Source organism: Scyliorhinus canicula, chromosome 15 (assembly GCF_902713615.1).
Source record: "Scyliorhinus canicula chromosome 15, sScyCan1.1, whole genome shotgun sequence".
Classification (NCBI taxonomy): Eukaryota; Metazoa; Chordata; class Chondrichthyes; order Carcharhiniformes; family Scyliorhinidae; genus Scyliorhinus; species Scyliorhinus canicula.
This window is the reverse complement of record NC_052160.1, coordinates 135,261,116-135,283,325: the sequence shown is the minus strand read 5'-3', so window position 1 is coordinate 135,283,325 and position 22,210 is coordinate 135,261,116. Positions and strand designations below refer to the sequence as shown.

Sequence of the window (22,210 nt, the reverse complement as noted above, 5' to 3'; positions counted from 1 at the left end):
GGTCCACTCCCCCACCCTATCCCTGTAACCCCACCTAGCCTTTGGACACAAAGGGGCAATTTAGCATGGCCAATCCTCCTAACCTGCACATCTTTGGACTGTGGGAGGAAACCGGAGCACCCGGAGGAAACCCACGCAGACACAGAAAGAATGTGCAAACTCCACAGTCATCTAAAGCCGCAATTGAACCTGGGTCCCTAGCGCTATGAGGCAGCAGTGCTAACCACCATACCTCTGTGCCACCCTGCCATATTAACATATTCCAATGATGCCAACCACACCCCCATTCAGCACTCCTTTTACATAGCTGCAATGAAATCAATATGTGAGCGGCCTTCACATTATGGGCCACAATGGAAGCAGACAGCGGTGCAGTGACTCCCCAATAACTGGGATCGAAATCAGAGCCCAATTTCACGAGCAGCAAGTTGTTATGATGTGGAATGTGCTGCCTGAAAGGGTGGTGGAAGGAAATTCAATGGGAATTTCCAAAAGAGGATTGGATAAGTATATGGAATGGGGAAATTCAGAGGGCTGGGAATTACGTGCAGGGGAGTGGTACTAAATGGACTCCAAGAGTCAACATAAGCACGATTATAAATGCAACAACAGGATGGTCAAAACTGTATTTAAATATCATTCTGATGAATGTTTTGATTCAGCACTATGTGGGTGTGGCTGGCTAGCATTTATTGCTCATCCCCTAGGAAGCATTTTTGGAGAAGTTGATGGTAAACTACGAGTTTCTTAATGGTCCAGATCCCCCCCGCCCTCTAGTGGGATTTGAACTCACCTCTGAATCATTAGCAATCTAGGGACATAACCATCCTGTTAACTTACTGAGTAAATGACAATGTGCAAATGAGCAGACAGCTTCCCAGCTGAGTTTCTGTCTCCTCCCCTTTCTCCCCCATGTGATATGGATTGTCAGAGCTGGAAAGGGCGGGGAGGAAGGGGGCTGTGGTCCTGCCGCATTTATTGCCCTCTGCACATCAGCTGATCGCTCCCTGAGCTTGGCAAAGGAGGAGAGCGCCATCTTAAAATGTCCTGTCGCAATTTGCCTACCGCCAGCTGAGGGAGGAATTAAAAAATAAACACACCCCCGCGGGGGCTGTGTGGTCAGCATCAACAGAAAATAATAATTACAGAAAACAAATCCAAATCCACTCCCCCAACTCCTGATGAGACTTCCTTCTGCAAAGCTAGCGTTCCTCCTGTTAGTATGGCGGCAGGCGCTACGAGTTACTGCTTCAAAGTAGTGCTGCTGGGGGAAGGATGTGTGGGGAAGACCTCCCTGGTGCTGAGATACTGTGAGAACAAGTTCAGCGACAAGCACATCACCACTTTACAGGTAAGTGGGCTGTTTTGTAAGTTACAAAGCAGAGTGATCTGAAACTGACTCGATACATTGATCAATTGGATACTGTTAACTCGATACACTGTCCCGGCTGAAAGTGGCAACATTTTATCGGGGGGGGGGATAAAAAGATGTTCCAGTGGGGTGGGGGGAAATGTCACGGGAATAATTGACAGTATTTCTCTCCTTTCAACCCATCCTATTTATGAACGGCTAATTTATGTTCTTGAAGTTCCCATTTTCAGGGAACTTTTTTTTAAAACAACAGGTCTCCCTGTATTCCTTTTCAAACATTTCGGAGCCTTTGTGTTTCAGCACTTTGTGTTTTGTGGAGAGGTTAAATGTAAGTTGGCTGGCCGCACGGTTCTACCCGGTGTGAGATTGTTTCCATATGACCCCCACCCGCGTTAATGAAGCGGCGGATGATATTGACTGCTCCTGGATGATATTTGACTGCTCCTGGCTTTCAGACAGGGAGGGGCATGGGGTAATTGATTGCTTTTATGCATTTATTTATTGTCCATTCTGGATTGTGACTTATTACATTGATATTCACAAATCATGGAGGGTGTGTTTTGGGGTGGGGTGGGTGTTGGGGGTGGGTGTTGGGGGTGGGTGTTGGGGGTGGGTGTTGGGGGTGGGTGTTTTGGGGGTGGGGTGGGTGTTGGGGGTGGGGTGGGTGTTGGGGGTGGGGTGGGTGTTGGGGTGGGGTTGGGGTGGGGTGGGTGTTGGGGTGGGGTGGGTGGGTGTTGGGGGTGGGGTGGGTGTGGGGGGTGTTTTGGGTGGGGTGGGTGGTGTGGAGGGTGGGTGTTGGGGGGAGAGAGGGGGTGGGTGTTTTTGGGGGGGGAGGGAGGGATGGGTGTGTGTTTTTTGGGGGGGGAGGGAGGGATGGGTGTGTGTTTTTTTGGGGGGGAGGGAGGGAGGGATGGGTGTGTGTTTTTTTGGGGGGGAGGGAGGGAGGGATGGGTGTGTGTTTTTTTGGGGGGGGGGGGGGAGGGATGGGTGTGTGTTTTTTTTGGGGGGGGGGGAGGGAGGGATGGGTGTGTGTTTTTTTTGGGGGGGAGGGAGGGAGGGATGGGTGTGTGTTTTTTTTGGGGGGGAGGGAGGGAGGATGGGGTGTGTTTTTTTGGGGGGAGGGAGGAGGGATGGGTGTGTGTTTTTTTGGGGGGGAGGGAGGGAGGGATGGGTGTGTGTTTTTTTGGGGGGGAGGGAGGGATGGGTGTGTGTTTCTTTGGGGGGGGAGGGATGGGTGTGGTTTCTGGGGGTGGGGGGAGGGATGGGTGTGTTTTGAGGAGGGGGCGGGGGGGGGGGGGGGGGAAGAGTCCGCCCAGCCCAGCCCGGTAAGCTATTAGTTCCAGCCCTGAATTGCCATGAACTCGTGCCTTCTTGCTAAATCTCACTCGTGTCTATTAAAGTTCTGATTGGAAGTCGAAAATATCTCGCGTTTTGTACCCATTTCTTTTGGGGGTGGGGGTCCTGCAAGGAATTTGCAGTAACGCCAATTGCTAATGTATCTAGAACCATAGTGTCTGGAATTATATTAAAAGAATAGATATATTTATGATAGAAAAGTCTTTGAACCCTGAACGGACACTAATGTATTTGCAACTCTTTGACCAGTTTATTCCATTCATTCGGTTAGTTATAATTGTTTTATTTCTATCATTGTTTCACTTCTATTTTTAATTTGTAAGGAACTTGATTTTTTCAAGTTAACTTTTTTTTAATACAGTAATTTCACCTGTGTTCAGGACTGTGGGTTAGAGTGTGGGCGGCTGGGTCTGTCTCCTGCCCAACTGGTGCAAAGGCTGAAGGACCCTTGCCCGGGGAAGTTTGAAGTTTCAGTTTAGAAACTGGCAGGGTTTGGGTTGGCCGCAGCGAAGGGGTTTTCGTGACCAGTCAGGCGTTTCCTTCTGATTGGCTAAAGGATGAAACTTGTGCTGAGCGAGCCAACCTTGGTGGAAGTGGGATACTTAGTTTCTTAATGCTAGAAGGTTGTAAAATTGCAGATGATTATGAATCGTGTCTGATTCATCGGGCTCAAGGGTGGGAAGCGAGTACCAATACACTTGATCATCTGGAGGATTTTGGTGGTTAGTGTGTGTGGTGGTGATGGGGGGAGGGGAGGCAGTTTCCATGCTGGGAACAGCTCAGCAGGTCAGGCAGCATCTGTGGGGAGAGAAACGAGGCCAGTTGACATCTTCAGATCTGATATTTGCCTTGTCCTGAGGTACCTGGCCCAGCACCTGCAATGCTGTAACCTGCAAGACTACGGACCAGGTGCTGGAAGGTGGGATTGGAATGGGCGGCCAGATTTTTATATATTTTGGCGGTGTAGATGTGATGGGCTGAATGGTCTCTCTTTTTATAGTTCAAATAACATATTGCCTGATTGCAAGCCAAGAGTACACGGCTGTGACCCTGACCTGTTACTGTCTTTGAATCCTTGTTTTCCTGTTTGACCTATTCTGCATCAGTCCCCTTTGGGTGGATTGGTGAAGTTTCTGTTGTTTTTTTTTCTGAACTGAGTTGGGTTTTGATTAGGCTGGACAGTAATCTTCTGCAAATTTTAATTCAAATATCAGAAGTGCGGCTCCCCAGTGGCCAAGATGCAGTGATGGACACCATGTCTTGTGTAAGTTGACCGTGCGGTGTTTAAGGTTGGGACTTGTGTAGTGTCAAAGGAAATAGAATGGCAACAACCATGAAGGTTTCAAAAGAGTACCATTCTTTTTAATGTAAGAAGTCTTACAACACCAGGTTAAAGTCCAACAGGGTTGTTTCAAACACGAGCTTTCGGAGCGCAGCTCCTTCCTCAGGTGAATGGAGAGGTATGTTCCAGAAACATTTATATAGACAACATCAGAGAAGCCAGACAATGCTTGGAATGCGAGCATTTGCGGGTAATCAAATCATTACAGATCCAGAGATAGGGGGTAATCCCAGGTTAAAGAGCTGTGAATTGTCTCAAGCCAGGACAGTTGGTAGGATTTTGCAAGTCCAGGCCAGATGGTGAGGGGTGGATGTAATGCGACATGAATCCAAGATCCCGGTTGAGGCCGCACTCATGCGTGCGGAACTTAGCTATAAGTTTTTGCTCGGCAATTCTGCGTTGTCACGTGTCCTGAAGATCGCCTTGGAGAACGCTTACCCGGAGATCAGAGGCTGAATGCCCTTGACTGCTGACGTGTTCCCCGACTGGAAGGAAACATTCCTGCCTGGTGATTGTCGCACGATGCCCGTTCATTCGTTGTCGCAGTGTCTGCATGGTCTCGCCAATGTACCACGCTTCGGGACATCCTTTCCTGCAGCGTATGAGGTAGACTACATTGGTCGAGTCGCACGAGTATGTACTGCGTACCTGGTGGGTGGTGTTTCCACGTGTGATGGTGGCATCCATGTTGATGAGCTGGCATGTCTTGCAGAGATTGCCCTGGCAGGGTTGTGTGGTGTCGTGGTCGCTGTTCTGAAGGCTGGGTAATTTACTGCAAACAATGGTTTGTTTGAGGTTGCGCGGTTGTTTGAAGGCAAGTAGTGGGGGTGTGGGGATGACCTTGGCAAGATGTTCATCTTCATTGATAATGTGTTGAAGGCTGCGAAGAAGATGTCGTAGTTTCTCCACCCCAGGAAAGTACTGAACAACGAAGGGTACTCTGTCAGATGTGTCCCGTGTTTGTCTTCTGAGGAGGTTGGAGCGGTTTTATGTGACTAGTTATGTCTGAAAGTACACACACCATTTGAGGAGCACCAGCTTGTTCCAAACCAATGAGCTGTTGGATTGTGTTGCAGTGTCATTTGGAATAGACAACTGATTTGATGAGCGAAGGAAATGAGATCTGTACAATGGGCCTGATGCCAATGCGCATGGAGGCCGTATGGTCTCCAGCTGCCATAGAATTCCTGTGTATCAATGGAATGGAAGCCAAGGTGTCAGCCATGACTCGGTTGGTCGTACTTACCTACCACAGTGACTACACTTTAAAGAGCACTTATTAGCCATAAAGCACTTTGGGATGTCTTGAGATTGTAAAAGGTGCTACACAAATGCAAGTTCTTTTCAAATTTCAAGTTGTGGAACCCTAGACACAGCTATGGAGGAATGTACGGTATAATATGTTTGAGAAAAAGGAATGGTGTCCAAGGGGTAGTGGTCCAGATGAAGAATGGTCTACTTCCCATTGGTTTGGGAAGTGTTTTACCCTGGTAATTAACACACTCTTGGTTTCGTTCTTCCATCTTGATCTAGTGAGCAGTATATTCTAATATTCACAGTGGAAAATAATCTTTGGGAGAAAGCAGTATTTGCGTGTTAGCACAATAACATACATGGCATGTAACACACATAATATTTATTTGACAGTAAGAAGTCTTACAACACCAGGTTAAAGTCCAACAAGTTTGTTTCAAACACAAACTTTCGGAGCACTGCTCCTTCATATTTATTTGACAATAGCATAAAATTTACAGCACAGCTGGTCCATGCTACCATTTATGTTCAAGAGTTTTCTCCCACCCCTATTCACCAAACTCCTATCAACATATTCTTCTTTGTTTATCTAGTTCTCCATTGAAGCATTGATGCCATCCATCCACCTCGATTATGTCCCTGTGGGAGCGGTGTCAATCTTCTAGTCATTCTTTGGGTGGAGAACTTGTCCTGAATTACCAATTCCAATTGCGGCCAGATCATGTATTTATGGCCAATGTTCCCTTTGTTCCATTGTGTACTGGTCCTTTAAATCTTTCTTGCGGGGTTGCACGAGGGGCCAGGTTGTATGAGGCCTGCGTGTGGATTTGCTGGATGCGGTACGGCTTAGCGAGAACCTTGTTTATGGCTCCTAGCTTTTGTCTCGCTCACTGGTGGCAGCATTGCCTTCGTCTGTCCCATCCAACCTGTTTCATCAGGTCCACCCACCGCTTTCCCTCTTCCAGAGAGGAGCCTCAGCAACACCTCCACAACATTGGTACAGCTCCTTCAGCATTAAAAGAAGAATATGTTGACAGGAGTTTGGTGAATAGAGGTGGGAGAAAACTCTTGAACATAAATGGTAGCATGGACCATCTGTGCTGTAAATTTTATGCTATTGTCAAATAAATATGCGTTACATGCCATGTATGTTATTTGTGCTAACACGTCAATGCTGCTTTCTCCCAAAGATTATTTTCTACAGTGAATATTAGAATATACTGCTCACTAGATCAAGATGGAAGAACAAAACTAAAGTGTGTCAATTACCAGAGGTACGATCAAGCAATATGTTTTGTGTGTGAAGGATGCACAGAAATGCTGGAAGTACCATGCAAGATGTAGGAGATAGATGCTGGTCTTGACAGTGATTTTCACATCTCAGGAATTAAATATTTTTAAAAAAGGTGCCAAGGGAAAAAGACTAGTTCACGTTTTGGATGTGATCCATCATTAGAAAGTGGCTGCTGTCTTGCCTTGTATTCTCCTGTGTGCTATTTGCAATACAGGCCCGTGGGCAAAATCTCATTGAAGGAATTTCTTGTGGTCAAATCCCTGTTACTATTGGATTTTTTTTTTTTTGATTCCTTAATCTTGCTCCTAATTTGTTTGGTAGTTCCCACATTCAAGTGGGAAAGCTGAATGAAGCTCTCCTGAAAAATCTCCCAAGTTCTTTACCCTCCACTTAAATAGTGATTCCTGGACCTTTGAAATTCCCTTGCTTCCTGTGAATTTCAGTCCCAGATTCTAAACTTTGATATATATTTCCTTCCCTTAGCTTGGCATCACACTGCTCCCCTGAATTTGGGCATGCCGTATTTTGTTTAGAATGCTGATGAGAAAAAGGATTGTGGGCAATTTAAATGGCGAATGGACTGACTACCTTGACACTTGACTGAAACAATTGAAAGGGAGCTTCAATGGAGCATTACTTGTTAAAATAAATTTAGAGTATCCAATTCATTATTTCCAATGAAGGGTCAATTTAGCGTGGCCAATCTACCTACCCTGCACATCTTTGGGTTGTGGGGGCGAAACCCACACAAACACGGGGAGAATGTGCAAACTCCACACAGACAGTGACCCAGAGCAGGGATCGAACCTGGGACCTCAGCGCCGTGAGGCTGCAGTGCTAACCACTTGTTCCACCTTGCTGCCCCCAATGGAACATTACTGATGTCAGCTGGCCATTTTAAACACACTTGAGTTCTTGTGATCTTCTTCACGGAAAATAAGCCGGATATTAGCTCACTGGCATTTGGATTATTGGGTTTGTTTATTGTCACGTGTACCGAGGTACAGTGAAAAGTATTTTTCTGCGAGGAGCTCAACAGATCATTAAGTACATGGGAAGGAAAGGGACTAAAAGAAAATACATAATAGGGCAGCACAAGGTATACAATGTGACTACATAAGCACTGGCATCGGATGAAGCATACAGGGTGTAGTGTTAATGAGGTCAGTCCATAAGAGGGTCATTTAGGAGTCTGGTGACAGTGGGGAAGAAGATGTTTTTGATTCTGTTTGTGCGTGTTCTCAAACTTCTGTATCTCCTGCCCAATGGAAGAAGTTGGAAGAGTGAGTAAGCCAGGTGGGAGGGATCTTTGATTATGTTGCCCGTCTTCCCCAGGCAGCGGGAGGTGTAGATGGAGTCAATGGATGGGAGGCAGGTTTGTGTGATGGACTGGGCGATGTTCACGACTCTCTGAAGTTTCTTGCAGTCCTGGGCCGAGCAGTTGCCATACCAGGCTGTGACGCAGCCAGATAGGATGCTTTTCTATGGTGCATTTGTAAAAGTTGGTAAGGGTTAAAGTGGAGATGCCAAATTTCCTTAATTTCCTGAGGAAGTATAGGCGCTGTTGTGCTTTCTTGGTGGTAGTGTCGACGTGGGTGGACCAGGACAGATTTTTGGAGATGTGCATTTGGGCTGCTGTGACCCGACTATTTAAATTGTTTTCTCATTTTTAGGCCTCTTTCTTGACAAAGAAGTTGAACATCAGCGGGAAGCGAGTGAATCTTGCGATATGGGTGAGTAACTCTCGCACGTGAGACATGGTTGGTTTTCGATTGCATTGACTGCTGTGGCTCATAACACTTTGTCTAACACAACCGTAACCATCTGTATGCACGGTTTTCAGGAGGCTGCGTCTCACTGAAGCCGTCGAGAATCCCTGCATTTTTCCATTGTTAAGCTGCTGTTTTAATATCTTCAATCATCCTCCATATTATGGAGGGGCTGGGAAGAGTGGTTAATACCACTGGTTACTAATCTACTGGGTAGTGCAGGCACAGAATTGATCCTATTCTTCCCAGTCGGGCAGTACTGAGTGTTGCTTTGGAATGTTAGATTCCATTGGGAAAAACCCCAGCACCTTCCAAACCTTTGACCACCTCCACCTAGAGGATTAAGGGCAGCTGATGTGTAGGAATGCTACCATCTGCAAGTTCCCCTCCCAAATTCCACACCATCCTGACTTGGAACTGTATCCCTGTTCTGTCGCTGGGTCTACTGGACTATACGACCCCACATGGACTGAGGCGCTTCAGAAAGGCAGCTTACCACCACCACCACATTCTCAAGGCCAATTGGTTTTATTGCAATAAATGTGGCCCCGTCCCTGATCCTGTGAATGAAGATAATGAATTGGATCATTCAGCAGAAGTGAACTAGCTATAAATGGATTATTTTACATGCTGCGATTCAAAGGGCCATGAAAAATCCATCGGCTGGTGACACTCCTCTGATTAAAAGCACGAGCAGTGAAGCAGAGTTGGGCTCATTAAAATTCCATCCATACCATAGGGGTGGCAGAAAGCGATTAATTGGATGGGTTGCGATAATGACAAATATTGATCCACAGCTGTTTTGCAGTCTGACTTTGGTTGAATCTGATTGGTGTAGAAGTTGCTCCAATTTGTTTGTTTTGCCACTGCCCCTTCTGCCACGATGGGCGTGTCTCAATGCCACTGAATTCTCGGTGCCACCGATTGCCAAAGCTCCATCTTCCTAACTGACCAGCAACGGACATAATTTGATCAGAAGAGCTCGACTAAATTGCGGATAATGGCAGAGAGGCTTAGCTGGGATTGTGAGATGTCAACTGTTATAATTGGGATACGATCCTTTTGCCTAAGCTCCATTAGGAATGTCCGCTTTCGCAAACTACTCTTGAAATCCAGTTTGAGATCGTGATTTCCGCCTGTCAAAGGAAGTCAAATCGCCAGGGGAAATGCTCTAATGAAATGCTTTACATAATGTTTAAATAGTTTTTGGGGGGGGGGGGGATGAAAGTCCAAGGGTACTCAGGCTGCCAACCTGCCTTGTCATTCAACCTGTTCAAATAGTCATGAATACGGTCACTTTTATAATGAGCGTCAGGAGTCTGTATCCACAGAGGGGTGCGAGAGCGACTCGCCACAATGATATAGCCTAAATGTGCTTTGATAAAGGGGTCCCCAAAGTCAATTTAGACTGAGATGAAGGCAGCTGAAAATGGTCAATCGATCCATCATGGTGGCCAATCCTGCTCTCAGCCTGTGGCTGATGGATGGAATCTGCAAAAAGTACCTACCTGTACCCAAAGTGTGGCCTGGATTTGTGGACTATGGCTGGATGGTTCATCCAATACCCACCTGCATACATAAGGTCAGGTTGCAGATAGTAAAATGGAGAAATCCACTAGATCTGGGCTCCGCCCTATAGTCCTGGGTCACCCACCAACAATTGACCTGCTTTGTCTGTTAATTATTTCCCCTCTTCCCTGGTTACTCTGATTAGAGATGCAGTAAGGATTGGCACTGTGTGTGCCACATCTTGTTGAGTTTGGTTCCGAATGGTTAATTTTGGAGCGAAGGTACCATTAGAGCTGAGGAACAAAGTTGACCATTCCTCACATTTCCAGAAGTTTTTCTTAGTATGAAAAATCTCAATGCCAATGCTGTACATGGTGAAGGGTACGTTAAAAGCACACTTGGTACATTTTACACGCCACTTAATCTATGGTATCAAATGATTTCCACCTGCAGCTGGTTTCTATTAGTTATCATAACCAAAGTGTTAATGGTGAAATCAGAAAGGGAAGGAAGTGACAGTTTTATGAAATTTCTCTTGTACAAGCTAATGTCATAGGATTGGGGAGAGATGGGTACCCAAGACACTTGACATTCTACTTAATAACAATAATAATCTTTATTGTCACAAGTAAACTTGCATTAACACTGCAATGAAGTTACTGTGACAAGCCCCTGGTCGCCACATTCCGGCGCCTGTTCGGGTACACAGAGGGAGAATTCAGAATGTTCAAATTGCCTAACAGCATGTCTTTCGGGACTTGTGGGAGGAAACCGGAGCGCCCGGAGAAAACCCACAGAGACACTGCAAGAATGTGCAGACTCCGCACAGACAGTGACCCAAGCCGGGAATCGAACCTGGGACCCTGGCGCTGTGAAACAGTGCTAACTGCTGTGCTCCTGTGCCGCCCCAACTAATCTAGGACTGCACAGAGTTGCTTTGCTGGGATATCTAGGGAGGGAGTACTGCATTTGCAATGCACTCCATTGGATGGTTGGTGGTGGGGGGGTTGCTGGTTGTTCATGTCTTTGGAAGAAAAACTTCAAGAGAAAGGCATCAAACTGGGCAAATGAGGAAGTTCTGGATTTGTGTGGAGAAAGATTACATCCGATTAGCAGCGTCCAGATTCATTTGTTTATCTCCAAATCTCTTAAGCACATAACATCATGCTGCTTTGTCCAGTAAATACAGGATGGTTTTATGAGTAGCTATGGCTGGTGGAGGAAATAGAAATAAGATTAATTAATACCCCGGCTTTGCTCCCTTTGAGGTGAATTACAAGTTCTTGTCATTTTGCCTTGTGTTGTTGAGTCTCCTTCCCACCAGAATTCAGCGTCTGAAATTCTCTTTCCCCTGTACAGGACACAGCTGGACAGGAACGGTTTCACGCCTTGGGCCCCATTTACTATCGAGATTCAAACGGTGCCATATTAGTCTATGACATCACCGACGAAGACTCGTTTCAGAAGGTGGGCTAACTGACACACTGACTGACTTTTACGTTAATTGACGCCATCAATTGACGGACAAATGAAAAGTGAGGATTTCCTCTACCTCTGGATACCTGTTTCCTGTTAGGTGAACGCCATTTTCTCTCCTTTATCTGTGGTTCAGTTTGTAGTACTCTCGAGTCGTAATGTTTCGAGTTCAGGTTCCACTCCGGGGCTTGGGCACAAAACCCCAGGTTGATACCCCAGTGCAGTACCGAGAGGGAATTCTGTTATAGGAGCTATGGTCTTTCAGATGATGATTTAAACCGAGGCCTTATCGGGTTGGATGTAAAAAGTCACCAAAACAGATTATCTGGCCATTTATCACATTGCTGCTTGAGAGAGCTTGCTGTGAGCAAATTGGCTGCCCCATTTTCTACATTACAACAGATAATACATGTAATTAGCTGGAAAATGTTTTGAGACAACTTGCGGCCAGTGAAAAGGACTAAATAAATGCAAATTGTTCAATTTCCTCTGGCATTTCCAGCCAAATTCACGTTCTCTATTAGTTATTATTACCAATTACTGAACCCTGTTTCCCTCCACCAAACCATAAAGAAAAATCCTTGAAGATAATTGAGAGTACTTTTGTGCGACTCTGAATTTTTTTTTCGAACTGCCTTCCGCCAAATGTCTGTGGATACTGGGTCAGCTGAGATTTTGAAACTGAAGGAAGATCAATAAATTTTTATTTGCTGAGGGTACTGGGAGCACGGGGAGTGAGACTGATAAATGGAGAGTTGAGGTACAGTTCAGTCATGATGCAGTTGAACGATGGAACAAGCTCGAGGGGTGAATGGCCTGCTCCTATTCTCCAGTACCGTGAATTAATGCGCCGATTGTTGAAAAAATATATAGCAGTCAACACGATCCTGCGCACCATGAGTCGAATTGGCATTTCACTGGCTGGCGCTGGTTAAAGGCCATGTCCCTGGGATGATTCTCTTTTGAGTTGGACCAGGAGCTTTTTAACACGCACCTGAGCGTGTAGTACTCGACCAACATGCTAGCATAAATCCTCAGCATGTCAGCTCTTCCAGTCTTAGAGGAGCCTTGTATCTACAAGCTTCGGACAAAGAGGCAAGTGAACTATTGAGTCACGTTCAATTAATAACATGGAAGAATATTAATACCAGTAACCTCATTCTGTGAAGCATTCTGTGCAAAAACAATCATTCTGCTGAGATTTTACATGCGGCCATTGCGAAGAGGTTTGCTCATACATCAGTCCAACAATTGAGATATTAGCGTTCCTGCTGTTCCGAGACTAAAGGCGTTTAAAATTCTGAATGAGTTTGATGAGGTGGATGCAAAGAAGAAACCTCCACGTGTGGGAAATCCAGAACCCGGAGTTATAAATATAAGAATGTTACCAGTAAATCCATTTAAGGAACTCGAGAGGTTTCTCCTAGTGGTTAAAATGTGGAACTCCCGGCCATGTGGAGCTCACTACCACAGAGAGTAGTTGAGGCAAACGGTTATTAATGGAATTAAGGGGCAGCACGGTGGCGCAGTGGGTTAACCCTGCAGCCTCACGGCGCTGAGGTCCCAGGTTCGATCCCGGCTCTGGGTCACTGTCCGCGTGGAGTTTGCACATTCTCCTCGTGTTTGCGTGGGTTTTGCCCCCACAGCCCAAAGATGTGCAGGGTAGGTGGATTGGCCATGTTAAATTGCCCCTTAATTGGGGGGAAAAAAAGGAATTGGCTACTCTAAATTTAAAAAAAATAAAAATTAATGGAATTAAGGGGAAGCGAGGAAGGCACAGAAGGATACGCTGATGGGCGTTCGAGGAGGCTTTCGTGGTGCATGGGCCATGAACTCGTGACCTACCAATTTCGACTTTTGGATTGTAGTTAATGTTGGTGTCATCAGATCTGTAAAGGTAAATTAAATGTCTTCGTCTTCTTCTTTAACAGGTAAAGAACTGGGTGAAAGAGCTGCGTAAGATGCTTGGCAGTGAAATCTGTCTCTGCATCGTAGGTACGTGAACTCCAAGCAACGTATGTGAACTCCAAGCAACGTTCTACTTGTATCACCCTGTTTAGGACATCCCCGGTGTTTTGTTGTTGTTCCTGTACCTACAAGGGAGCATAGCTGTGGCTTTTGCAGTTTCTCCTTCTCACCCTCCCCCACTTTTTCATTCTGCTCTGATAGCGTTTTCTTTTCCACATCTTGCTCGTGTAATTTTATATGAAGGTCTTGTGACTCAGTGGTTAGCACCTTGCCTCTGAGCCAGACGTTCCAGGTTTAAATCCCTCCTTGGGACTTGATGGCCAAGGAAGGTTCATTCACAACATGGCCAAGCAGATAGAGCATTAACCTGCAAATCCTTCCAGACGATAACAGCAGAAGTGATTTCTGGTCAACCACATGATGGGAACAATGTTTGAGCCTCTACCATCACTGTCCACAGCTCCGGACTGTACTGTTGTGTCATATATTTGCTGGTGGGGTATTATGGTCAAGTGAAATTAACATTGCTACGTTAAGCAGTTTGTCTACTCATTCACTGAAGCCAGTGACGACATCGACCATATTTATGCTCTCGATACTGGTTTCTTTCCCAGGACACTGGGAATCGTCAGATTTTCATTGATTTACAGCACAGAAGGAAACCGTTTGTCCACTGAGCTTGCGCTGGCTCTTTGCAAGAACCATTTAGCTGCTTCCACTTACTGGCCTTCTCTTGTATCCCTGCAATAGTTTTCTCCAGATGTTTATCCAATTCCCTTTTTGAAGGCTGTAATCGGATCTGCCCCTACCACCTTGTCAGCCAGTGCATTCCAGATTGTAACAATTTGCTGTGTTTCATGTTTAAAACAAAAAAATTTTTTTTTCCTTTAATCGATTTCCTCTGACTCTTGACACTGCCATCAATGGGAACGTGTTTTTTTTTCTCTCAATCTGCATTTGGTCTGGACCCCTCATGATGTCCACCTCTATCAGATTTCCTCTAACCTTCGGTGAGATCCATTTGTTTTCTGCATTATCTCTAAAGCCTTTTACGTTTTTCCTAAATTGTGGTGCCCAGAATTGGACACAATTCACCGGTTGAGGCCTAACCAGTATTTTGCAAAGGTTTGACATTTGTTTATGAAGCCCAGGATCCCGTACACCTTGTTGACTGTTTTCTCCATCTGCCCAGTCACCATAATTGACCTTCCCCCGACTTTGAAATTGAATTTCCTTTAGAATACTAATCCTTTTGTTCAGATGAACGCCTTGTTCATCCTACCAAATGCACTTTTCCACATTTAAAATTCATCTGGCACATGTCCCTCCGTTCCATGAAGCTTTCTTTAAAAAAAACACACACCCGGGCTGAGTATCCTTAAATCACTCCTGCTGCATTGTCCTTCACTTCTGTTTTTGAGCTCCATCTTTCCTGGGTTGCGTTCCAAGTCCTTTAACGTTTTAAGGTTAATAATTTTTGACTCGCTTACAATTTTGCTGCCTTTCTGGTGGTGGCGACTGGAGGCTATCATTTTTTAACAACTGTTTTTGTTGAATTTACAGGAAATAAAACTGACTTGGAGAAGGATCGGAACGTGTCTGTTGAAGAAGCAGAGGCGTAAGTGTGGTCAGATTGTTACTGGAGAATTTGGCTGGTTGATGTGCTGCTTTTCCTGGGACCCTGGCAAAAATCAATACAATGTAATATATCACAGCAGTGGTTTACAGCCCTGCTTGGTCATTGGACCGAATAGCGTGTGGTACAATGATAATCTCTGTCCCTTGGGCTGGGCAAGTGTTAGCCTCCAGCCAGTAGAAGTTTCCACTTGCACACCAGCTGTGCCTGTTCACAAACCTCCTTTATTCTCCAAAGTGCTGGTCACCTGACTCAATAAATTCATTTTATATCCATGCCAGAGTCGGGTTTTCTGCTTGCCCGTCCCCCAAGTTCAGTTGCACATTGGCACTTCCTCGCCCTACCCAACCTCTTGCAGAGGTATCCTGTTTTTATTTCTGGTCCGACAGTCACCTATCATTACAATTGGGGGCAGCAGGGTAGCATGGTGGTTAGCATAAATGCTTCACAGCTCCAGGGTCCCAGGTTCGATTCCCGGCTGGGTCACTGTCTGTGTGGAGTCTGCACGTCCTCCCCCTGTGTGCGTGGGTTTCCTCCGGGTGCTCCGGTTTCCTCCCACAATCCAAAGATGTGCGGGTTAGGTGGATTGGCCATGCTAAATTGCCCGTAGTGTCCTAATAAAAGTAAGGTTAAGGGGGGGGGGGTTGTTGGGTTACGGGTATAGGGTGGATACGTGGGTTTGCGTAGGGTGATCATGGCTCGGCACAATATTGAGGGCCGAAGGGCCTGTTCTGTGCTGTACTGTGCTATGTTCTAATTAGCAGCGTAGTTCGCCAATCTATCACAGACAAAGCAGTTGCTCATGTGGCTCAACAGTTGTTGGTTACTGATTAATTCTAAGCACTTCCTTAAAGCTACCAGCCTATTTGGACAGAAGTCTGTTCAAATGTGAAGTTTTTCATTTTTAAAATTACTCTTGGCTACTGCATTTATCAAAGGCAATCCTACAAAATCGGACAAACACAATGGACTGCTGATGGGTCAAAATCCTGAAACTCCCTCCCTAACAGCACCGTGGGTGTACCTACACCACAAGGGCTGCAGGGGTTCGAGAAGGCAGCTCACCACACTTTTGGCAATTAGGGATGGGCAATGGATTCTGTGGCCAAGTTAGCGACATCCACATCCCGCGAATGAATTAAAAAAAAATAAAACAAAATCCTTAAGTATCCAATCTATGATAACGTTGTAACATCTTGCATGGAATGGAACCTGTGGGGAAATCTGGGGCTGATGTTGCCTAAGCATCTGCTGAAATATATTTGAGATGTACAGCTTTTATTCTTGAAAAGTCGGTTCGCATTTCTAATTCATTCATGGGAAGTGGGTGTTGCTGGCTAGACCAGCATTTGTTGCTGACCCCAAATTGCCCATTTAACGGAGTGGCGTGCTCTGCCATTTAAAAGGCGGGTTAAGAGTCCACCACACATCATAATATACACACAAGTATATGATGGTGCACACAGACATTGATTGACACACATGATGACCAATTAACACACACAACACAGCAGCCAATTACCAGACAGGGCACAGCCACTATAAAGCCAGAGGGCACTAGTTTTCCCGCTCTCTTGGGATGCAGCCTCTGAGACAGCCAGAGCCCGTGAGCAACAACTAGAACATCTACCATGTGCTAGCAGGATAGTCTGGTCAGGTTAGCCTCCGGTCTCCAGTCAACTCAGCATAGTGTCAACCCACAGTTCAAGTATGTTTAACAGTTCATAGTTCAATAAATAGAGTTGCATTTCTCCAAGTAGAACGTAGAACAGTACAGCACAGACCCTTCGGCCCTCGATGTTGTGCCGAGCAATGATCACCCTACTTAAACCCACGTAACCAGTATACCCATAACCCAACAATCCCCCCATTAACCTTACACTACGGGCAATTTAGCATGGCCAATCCACCTAACCCGCACATCTTTGGACTGTGGGAGGAAACCGGAGCACCCGGAGGAAACCCACGCACACACGGGGAGGACGTGCAGACTCCACACAGACAGTGACCCAGCCGGGAATTGAACCTGGGACCCTGGAGCTGTGAAGCATTGATGCTAACCACCATGCTACCATGAGGCCCCCAAATGTTGTATTCTAATTACAACTGTTGGAAGCCTGTCTCTCTCACTGCTATGGTAAACGCAATCCTCGCAGACCCAACACATCGCCACATTGCTGTGGGCCTAGAATCACATGGCAGTCAGTTGGGGTAAGGATGGCAGATTTCCTTCCCTAACGGGCATTCCTTCCCTGAAGGACATTAGTGAACCAGGTGGGTTTTCACAATTGAGAGTTTAATGGTCACCATTACTAATACTATTGAGTACTAATACTAGCAGCTCTAGATTTTGTTTTTACTACATTGAATTTACATTTCACCAGCTGCCAAGGTGGTGTTTGAACCCATGGCCCCAGAGTATTCGCCCGGGCCTCTGGATTACTAGTCCAGTGACTTTGCCATAATCCTGCCCTTTTTTCTGTCTAAATACAGCACTCAATGTGATATTGAGTCATTCAGATTGGTACTAAATGCGTGTTTTTAATGTTACATCAGGACACCCAAATCAACCCCCAGGTTTAGAGATCTTGGCACCAGTGCTGGTTGGGGGGGGGCTCTTGTTGACTCTCTCCGTTTCCAGGTTTCTCCTGCTCCCTAAACACTATCCGGCCTCCAGCAGGAAACATTGTGCTGGTGTTGAGTGAAGGTAGGATAAAATTCAGCTTCGCAGTTTGCCCTTGCAGTCGCTGACTAATTCAGCTGTTGAGGAAAGGTCTTTTGAGTTTCAGCAACCTGGTGGTAAGCACCTTTGCTGATTTCTTGCCTCTGTTTTCCATGATATGAATGTATACACAGTACGGTCATTACTCCAAACAAGGATGTGCATTGCAAAGCCCCAGTTGGAACACGATGTACTGACTGTTTTCACGGAAGAGGATGCTGTATTCTAATTACAAGAAAGGTTTGTCCTGGTTAGAAATTTGTCTTTGAATGTTGCAAGTGTAAATCCTTTGGAGTCGCACAGCAGCTAAATGAACTGTCATCTATCCTTTTTGTTAGAACCATAGTTACAGCACAGAAAGAAGTCATTCGGCCCATCGTGTCTGCGGTGGCTTAAAAAATAACGAGGGACAAAAATAAACTAGACACTTGTTTTACTCCCACTTTCTAGCACCCAGTCCTTGCCTTGCAGGTTACAGCACCTGAGGAGCAGATCCAAGTAATTTTTAAATGTGTTGAGCATTTCGGCCTCAACCTCTGTTTTGGGCAGCGAATTCCAAATGCTCACCACCCTCTGGGTGAAAGTTCCCTTTTCCTTGTTTCCCCTCTAATCCTTCTATCAATCACCCAGGATCTGTGCCCCTGGTAATTGACCGCCCTCGGCTGAGGGGGAACAGGTCTTTCCTGTCTATCCTATCTAGGCCCCTCGTAATTTTGTACACCTCAATTGGGTCGCTCTTCTACGGAAAACAACCGATCCAATCTTTCCTCATTGCTGCAATGTTCAAGCCCTGGCAACATCGACAATTTCTATTACTGTCAATCTGCTTTGTCCTGTACTCCATTGCAATTATATCCTTCCTCATAGTGTGGTGACCAGAACTGTACAAAAATTTCACCTGTTCATTTTTATTCATCTGCTTTTTTTTTTAGTGTCTGGCCCACAGATCTATGTGCTTACTCTGCCACCATTGTATTATCCATGAGTCTTGAATTCTCTTTTTAAAGGCTTTGGTAAGCCAACCCAAGTCTTTTCAGACATTTGTGTTCCGACTGTTATTTTTTAAAGCCTGTCTTACATTTTATTTCCCTGTGCCCTTCCCATTCTGTGTGTTTGTGCCTTGCCAAGCAGAGGACAAACTTCCAGCAAAAAAAAAACTGATGGTTAATAGGGTGACAGTGAGTGCATTTTCCCTTTTGTCACTTCTACATGATTAATCTTCCAGGATACTGCGAGGCCTGGATAGAGTGGGCGTGGAGAGGATGTTTCCACTTGGAGGAAAAACTAGAACCAGAGGGGACAATCTCGAATTAAAGGGATTGATCTTCTAAAACTGAGATGAGGAGGAATTTCTTCAGCCAGAGGGTGGTGAATCTGTTGAACTCTTTGCCGCAGAAGGCTGTGGAGGCCAAATCACAAGTGTCGTTAAGACCGAGATAGATAGGTTCTTGATTAATAAGGGGGATCAGGGGTTATGGGGTGAAGGCAGAATGGGGATGAGAGAAGTATCAGCCATGATTGAATGGCGGAGCAGACTCGATGGCTTAATGGATGTTACATTTTTTTTGACTTGCTAACATTTAAAAAAATAATTCCTCCCCAACAGGTATGCAGTGTCTGTCGGAGCAAAGCACTTTCACACTTCTGCCAAAGTGAACAAAGGCATTGAGGAACTCTTTCTGGATGTCTGTAAAAGTGAGTAAGCATTTCTGCAACTCTGGCTCTCAGCTGTGACGTGATATCTTTGCCGATATTTACCCCTTGAGCAACGACACAAACAGAATTATTCCAAAGACCCATGATCACGTCACTGTTTGTGGGAGCTTTCTGTTCACTAATTAGCTGCCATGTTGTCTTTATTCGTAAAAAGTGACTTTTAGGGGAGGGAGGCTGATATCCTGCTTTCTCCTCGCTGGTGGCCCGGAGACGGATCTTGCTGAGATGGAGGGACTCTGAGCCCCCGAAGTCAGGAATGTGGGTCAGCGATATGGTAGGGTTTCTCAGTCTGGAGAAAATCAAGTTCGCTCTGAGAGGATCAATACAGGGATTCACCCAGAGTTGGTGGCTGTTCATTGATTTCTTTAACAAAAAAATTGAACGTTAGCAGTAAGGGGGAAGGGGAAAAAGTGGGTGGAAGGAAAACAGGAAGCAGTGTAATGTTAAATAAGGACAGGGAGCTTAGTATATGGGTAATTGGGGGCAGGGCGGGAGAAGTGGGGGACGTGGTTTATTGTTTTAGGGGGTATTTTGTGCCTCGACCTGCACGGGTGTTTTAGAAATGTCAACATGTTAAATTCTGAAAATTACAAATGCTTCAATAAAATATTTTTCTTTTTTTTTAAAAAAAAAAGTGACATTCACTGTAAAACACTTTTGGCATGGCCCGATGTGAAAGTTTCTATATAAATGCAAGGTTTTTTTTTTGAGCATCTTTCTCTCGAGACCTACAGCTGACTTGGCAGTACTTGCAGTTACTGAAAAGGTTTTGTTTTATCTTTTTTTTTTCAGAGATGCTTGCAGTTGCCCAAGCTGAGGAAGCAGCAAGAGGGAATGATCCCAGTCGGGCAGTCCACACACGGAGAGGTGTACAGATCATTGACGACGAACCACAGCCATTAAGCAATGGAGGCTGTTGCTCTGGTTCTTAAATAGAAGCGAACCCACCACTTTGCAGACTAGTGACCGTGGGGCACTGGGTGTGACCGAGTTCCATTTAACAAATGAAAGCTGTAGGATTAACTGACTGGAGGTGCCATTCGTGGTGATGCAGGCTTCTGTGCACAGCTGCTGGACAAAGATCTATTTCTGGCTGCAAAAGTTGTAATTATTTATAAAAGAAAAAATAGGAAATAAATGGCTTCTGCAGGATATCCGAAGCAAAAAGTCTTTGCTCTTGTGGGGACTGGATTGAATGATGAATCAAAAGGTCACATGAGGCAGCATTTAGTTTTGAACAAATGGTCATGTTGACATTTCTAAAACAACCGCGCAGGTCGACGCACATAGGGTACAGCTCCAAAATAAATATCCTGCCCCTCTATGCCATTCATCCAATATCCCAACAGTTGGACATAACTCCACTGCAATCCTTTGTGATTGATTGTCCATAGCAGGTGGCACACTACTGACCTACCTGCTTCTCAATGCAAGGGATAACCATGTTTTGGAGTATAGACTCCAGCCACACCCCAATCCAAACACAGGCTGGTGGGCAAGGAGCCTAGTGAAATGCAGAATCTTTCTTATTTTACTAGTTTCGCAGTTGTCTTTCTAGATTATTTCTGGCAACTTGCCAATAATCCTTCATTTCAGAACTACCTTACTGCACTAGTGTCACTTTGCTTTACCTTGCTCATTATATAACCATGGCCTGAGTTGGTGCCAATTAGTCATAAATGTTACAGCCCTGTTTAAATGCCTGGCAATGTGCTTGAAGGAGTTGCAGACCATTGTTAACATGGAACGCATTTGGGACCTTTTATCTAACCCGTGTTCAGAGGGGTACATTTGCACCTCCCCTCCACCTTCTATAATGTGAACTCTGCTGGCCGATTGCACTGTGTTCAACCTAACCCATGTGTCTACGTAGGTGAACAAATTCTTTTAGAAAAGGTGCTACAAAATAGAATGCTGTTACTGGAATATAGTATGGATACTCATTGTTGTGATTCTTTAACTCAAAGATGTTGTGGGTACACCCAAGACATAATGCTACCTGAGTTTACAGATAGGCAACTTCCTTGGTGTGGAGTAGCCAAGGTGGATTAAGTGCCATATTGATGCTTAGTCCACTGGAGCTTTCTGCTATCTGTTGGGTTGAGTGTATTTACTAAGCTAGTACCTACACTCTCTTCCAAAAAGATGTGCCTTTTCCCCCTGATAATTGTAGTTCACTATTAATTTTGACTTGGTAGAATATTTTTTTAAAAACTGAAGACATGAGAATCCAATTTCAAACCACGTGCTCTTTGGGGATTAAATTGTTACTGCAGTTTGTTAGTTTCCTCTTCATTTTTATGTTGTCAGCATCTAAAAATGAATGACTGGCTTCAAGTTCCGTTCAGATACTCCGTTACATAGTGCAGCTTTCTCAGCAATGTGCAAAACATGTTTTTCACACGCAGCATAATAAACATTTCTGGCATTTGTGATCAGGCATTTTGCTGTTGTATTGATTAGATGTGATTCCTGTCTCCAACACACGTAGTCTATTTATTCAGTCACTTAAATCACAAATGTAACCACTTGGATTTAACTATTGAAATCCCACTTTGCTGCTCATGGTGTTAATTCATAAATATTGGATGACCTGATTTTTGTAACATAAGAATGTGACTGAGCATTCAGGAGGGTGCTCCAATACTCTTCGAACAGGTCAGCTTTAATGTCACTGATTTATTTCTTTCAAGTGCATTTTTGTTTCTAAATTATTTTATTGCTTTTTCTTTGTCATTCTACTTTCCCTCTCATTTTCACGTGACTTACAAAGCCAAGCCACATGCTATTTCGAGC

General features: G+C 45.1%; 1 protein-coding gene across 1 annotated transcript; it reads left to right on the top strand.

Annotated features, from left to right (window-relative positions):
• Nucleotides 1–971: 971 nt before the first annotated feature.
• LOC119978284 (ras-related protein Rab-21-like) lies at nt 972–21,854 on the top strand. Its single transcript, XM_038819785.1, has 7 exons — nt 972–1,351; nt 8,292–8,351; nt 11,256–11,363; nt 13,304–13,367; nt 14,904–14,958; nt 19,305–19,393; nt 20,207–21,854. Exons 1-7 carry the CDS (start codon nt 1,223–1,225, stop codon nt 20,344–20,346), a joined length of 645 nt encoding a protein of 214 aa, XP_038675713.1. The 5' UTR covers nt 972–1,222; the 3' UTR covers nt 20,347–21,854.
• Nucleotides 21,855–22,210: the final 356 nt, after the last annotated feature.